This window comes from Cyprinodon variegatus, unplaced genomic scaffold (assembly GCF_000732505.1).
Source record: "Cyprinodon variegatus isolate N-32 unplaced genomic scaffold, C_variegatus-1.0 Scaffold88, whole genome shotgun sequence".
Taxonomy (NCBI): domain Eukaryota; kingdom Metazoa; phylum Chordata; class Actinopteri; order Cyprinodontiformes; family Cyprinodontidae; genus Cyprinodon; species Cyprinodon variegatus.
The window spans coordinates 333,160-337,208 of NW_015150541.1; the positions used below are offsets into that span (position 1 = coordinate 333,160).

Genomic DNA, 4,049 nt, shown 5'->3' on the forward strand with positions numbered 1-4,049 from the left:
ATCTTATAATTCTGACTTTGATCTCAGAATTCTGACTTTAATCTTATAATTCTGACTTTAATCTTATAATTCTGACTTTAATCTTATAATTCTGACTTTAATTTCAGAATTCTGACTTTATTCTCAGAATTTTAACAGCTAACAAACATGTTAGCATCAAGCCATAGCCATGTCTGTTTTAGAGACTAGCTCTCTTGTTTTAATGACCTTCTTCTCCTCCATTAATGAGGGGACCCCTCGGGCACGTAAAAAGTCGCCTAATTCCGTCATTTTCCACCAATGTGTCACTGGCCACCTCAAACAACTCACATTTTTGTCAGTGAAGCTGAGTGCTCCAACATCTCTTCCTTCATGGTGCCCATCTACATTAAGATCCACAATTCTGAGATTAAAGTCAGATTTCTGAGAAAAAAGTCAGAATTCTGAGATTAAAGTCAGAATTCTAAGAAAAAAGTCAGAATTCTGACTTTTTTCCCATACTACACTGAAATAAAATTTAAAAATCAGTTAACTTTCTTTTTTTTTTTTCAGTGGCCCTAATCCTCTTCCGTAGAAAGGTATTTATAATCAGATGCATGAACTGTGTTTTTTTAAATCTCCGTTTAAAAACAGGATTTGGAAAAACATTTTCGAGTTGCAATATTTAATGATTGATTGATAACCACAGTTTACTATTCCTGATAAATAATTTCTTTCAAAATGTGCAACTACCAAACGCCTTTCAAACAAAAATTCTAAATCTACACTTTAAATATTAAATTTGAAATAGTTATATATCTTTTTTAATGACTTTCCTGGTCCTCCAGATGCAGCCTCTTCTTTAAGCGTTTAGTAAAACTATGAGCAGTTTTCTCCAACATGTTTCCTGAGTTACTAATTTACTTTATTTCTAATAAATATAATTAATCACCCTCCTTTCTTTCCATTGATGCTACTGGGAAATATCCATTCTGTTGTTTTTTGCAGGCGTAATTACTGCGGACTATCCTTACCTGACATGAAGAACTAAAACCTCCTTTAATCAATGTCTATGTTTATAAACTAATTCCCTCATTAGTTTGCTGACTCTAACATGCATTTTAAAAAAAGGCTCCTTTATGTTGCTTCTTTCTGCAGAAGTGATGATTTGCTTCTCTGGATAGAAAGCCGTGCTGCTGCTCACCTTGCGTACAGAGACTCTGCAGATGCAGGGGTCCAACACTCCTGTAATGGGATTGGCACTCATTTTACACACGAAGGAGAACTTCTTCCCCCATCGAACACAGTTCTGCTGAACCTCCTCCCTGCAAAACATAAACACAAAAACTTCATTTAAAGAAGAAGAAAAAAAATAGAACTCAAACAATTTTAATCAAAGAAGCTGTAAGCCCAGGAGACCCATTTGTTTTATTATGAACGAGACACATAAAGAAGACAAAAGTTGATATGATCACTTATGGTCAAAGCTGAAAATAATTTTTGATGCTTTTCTACAGATTAAAAAGCAGCAACACTTCTGTATTGGTATTATTACATTATTTGTATTTGTTGGGCCTCGTTTAACTGAATAAACTAATTACTCGCCTTCATCTGCCTACGACACAGCCAATCAGCTTTCAACCACGCCTCCATGAAAGCCAATCAGCATCCAAAGTTCATTTTAAAAGGCCTCCGATCCTCAACTCGTCTGCTACATAGTGCGCAGGCAGTGGTTGCGCTGTGTGACGTCATTCAGGTGACCCGTTTCACCCCACCTCCAGCGCCTCCTCCAACATCGTAGCTAAAATTTCATCAGTTTAATTTCTCCCGGACTCTTACTGCGTTCCCCGTCTCATCTCAAACCTTAGAAGACGGCCATGTTGAGCCTGGTTCTACCAGAGGTTTCTTCCCAATGGGGAGTTATTCCTCTCCACTGTCGCTCCATGCTTGCTCATCATGGACAGGTTCTCTCAACCTGTGTTATCCAAACTGGACTTCCATCTTACAGTGAAGCTCTAGTATCAGCTCACGCAGTCCACTGGATCTCCGCTTAAAGCCCAGCAGACCGTCTCACCAACCAGCAGTCTATAGACTGACCAACTCCATCTATCTCCACTCCACCACCAGTTTCAGGCCTGGGGGGGAAACAGCCCTGGTCTTATTTCTATGTTTCCTGCCGAGGTCTGAGCGCCAAAGACTAAAGTAATTGTATCAATAAATTTCTTCTTATCTGTGTCAGTTTTTCAGATTGAATTGCAAACAAGGCAAAAAGAAAAACTAAACTAGAATCTGCTGGTGAAGATTCTCAGTCATTCCAAAAAAAATAATAAACCACACTGGAAAAACGACCTAGAGAGAAGTAAAAATTTCTTAAATTAAAAGTATTTACCCTTAACTTTATTAGGTAAATGAGATGGATTAGCCAATGGAATGAGTATTTTTACTCTTAAAATAAGATAATTAGATAAAATGCACTTGAAATAAGACAATGCAAATGTGTTTTCTTATTTTAAATGTAAATTATCTTGTTCCATTTGCACAATGTCTCTTTTACTTCCTCAATCCAAGAACAAATACACTTATTTTAAGATAAAAAATGACTTCTTTAGATTTCTTTTTTTTGGATTCTGTTTCCAACTTTGAAGACGTTTCGCTTCCCATCCAGGAAGTTTTTTTCAAGCTATATAAAGCTTCGAACTTAGTGCTAATTCTGGCATTTTGAATTGAAACAAAGAAACAATCACACAACCTGACATTTTACTATAGGCGTAGACGCTTTTACTGGAAAAACAATCTAGAAATAAGTAATAATGCCTTAAATTAAATGTATTTAGCCTTAATTTGAGTGGGTAAATAAGATTATCTGCCAATTAAATGAGTATTTTTACTCCTAAAATAAGATATTTAGATAAAATGCACTTGAAATACAACAATACAATTGTGTTTTCTTATTTTAAATGCAAATTTTCTTATTCCATTGGCAAAAGGTCTGTTTTACCTCCTTAATCCAAGAAGAAAGGCACTTTTTTTGAGAAAAAATAACCTATCTAGATTTTTATTTTTTCCAGTGTTTATATGCCAGTCTATATTATTCCAGCTGTATTCTTTAGTGATAGCAAACCTACACGCTGGATTTGCTCCATTCAACCGCTTAAAAACATCTCCCTGTCTGTGATTTCTGTGTTTTGTTGTTTCTGTAAGTGTAGAATGCAGCTGAGATGATTTCATCCTCGGCGGAGAAAATGTTGTTTTTTACGACGGGGTTTTCCTCCTTTAACTGAAACCAGATGGATGTTTATCCGTGTCTTGGTGTCAGACTTGCCTGACTCTGAGGACTCGTCCAAAGACAACCAAAAAAATCAAACAAATAAAGATCCCAGTCAGCTGTTCCAGGATCAGTGACGTCGCTAAGACTGTTCAAAGGAAATATTTCAAGCTTTATCTCATCAGCCTCGTTTTAATCAAAAAATTTTGGACTGTTTCTGCCAATTAGTGTGGTAAAAATCCAACAATAAAGGGGTTATTAAATCAGTATTCATGCCGTCTTCTTGGCAGTAAAGACCTCATAAGAGAGAAGGTTCAGCATAAGACAGAATTAACTTTTGAACTAATTAGAGACAAAGTTCCTGGTTCTGAATAGATCTGCTTATCTTTCCATCCAGCAGGTCTAAGCTGGACAGCAGTAATCTGATTCCTTACAAGAACCGTCATTTATCAACGGCCCAAAGAAACACATGAACAAGGGATCCCAAGGAAACCAGTTCTATCCAGGACCCTGATAAACCCATTGGTTGGCTAATAAAGTTGTTTTCAAGCAGGATCAAGTCTTTTTTTTGTCCAATCAGAAACATGCCATGTTGATGCAGCTCACTTTGACTCCTCCCCCTCGCCAGACGGAGGAGTTTCAAGATAATCTTCTAAATTTATCAGACGGAAGAAGTGTTGCAACCATCCCCAAACTGTCAGCTAAGACAGAACACTATATGCTAGCTAAACTGATTGATTGATTGATTTTATTGAGAAATTTACTCGTTATTGTCATGGTTCCATTTTGGCCTTTCTATCTCTTCCTGTTATTTTCCAGCACCTCC

At 36.7% G+C, this 4,049-nt stretch overlaps 1 protein-coding gene across 1 annotated transcript in view; it reads right to left on the reverse strand.

Moving 5' to 3' along the window:
- The window catches only part of fam102a (family with sequence similarity 102 member A), a 41,172-nt gene that overhangs the window by 14,871 nt on the left and 22,252 nt on the right, over nucleotides 1-4,049 (reverse strand). Inside the window, exon 3 of the mRNA XM_015373547.1 lies at nucleotides 1,163-1,283. Coding sequence (XP_015229033.1) covers nucleotides 1,163-1,283 — 121 coding nt within the window. The remainder of the gene's footprint in view (nucleotides 1-1,162; nucleotides 1,284-4,049) is intronic.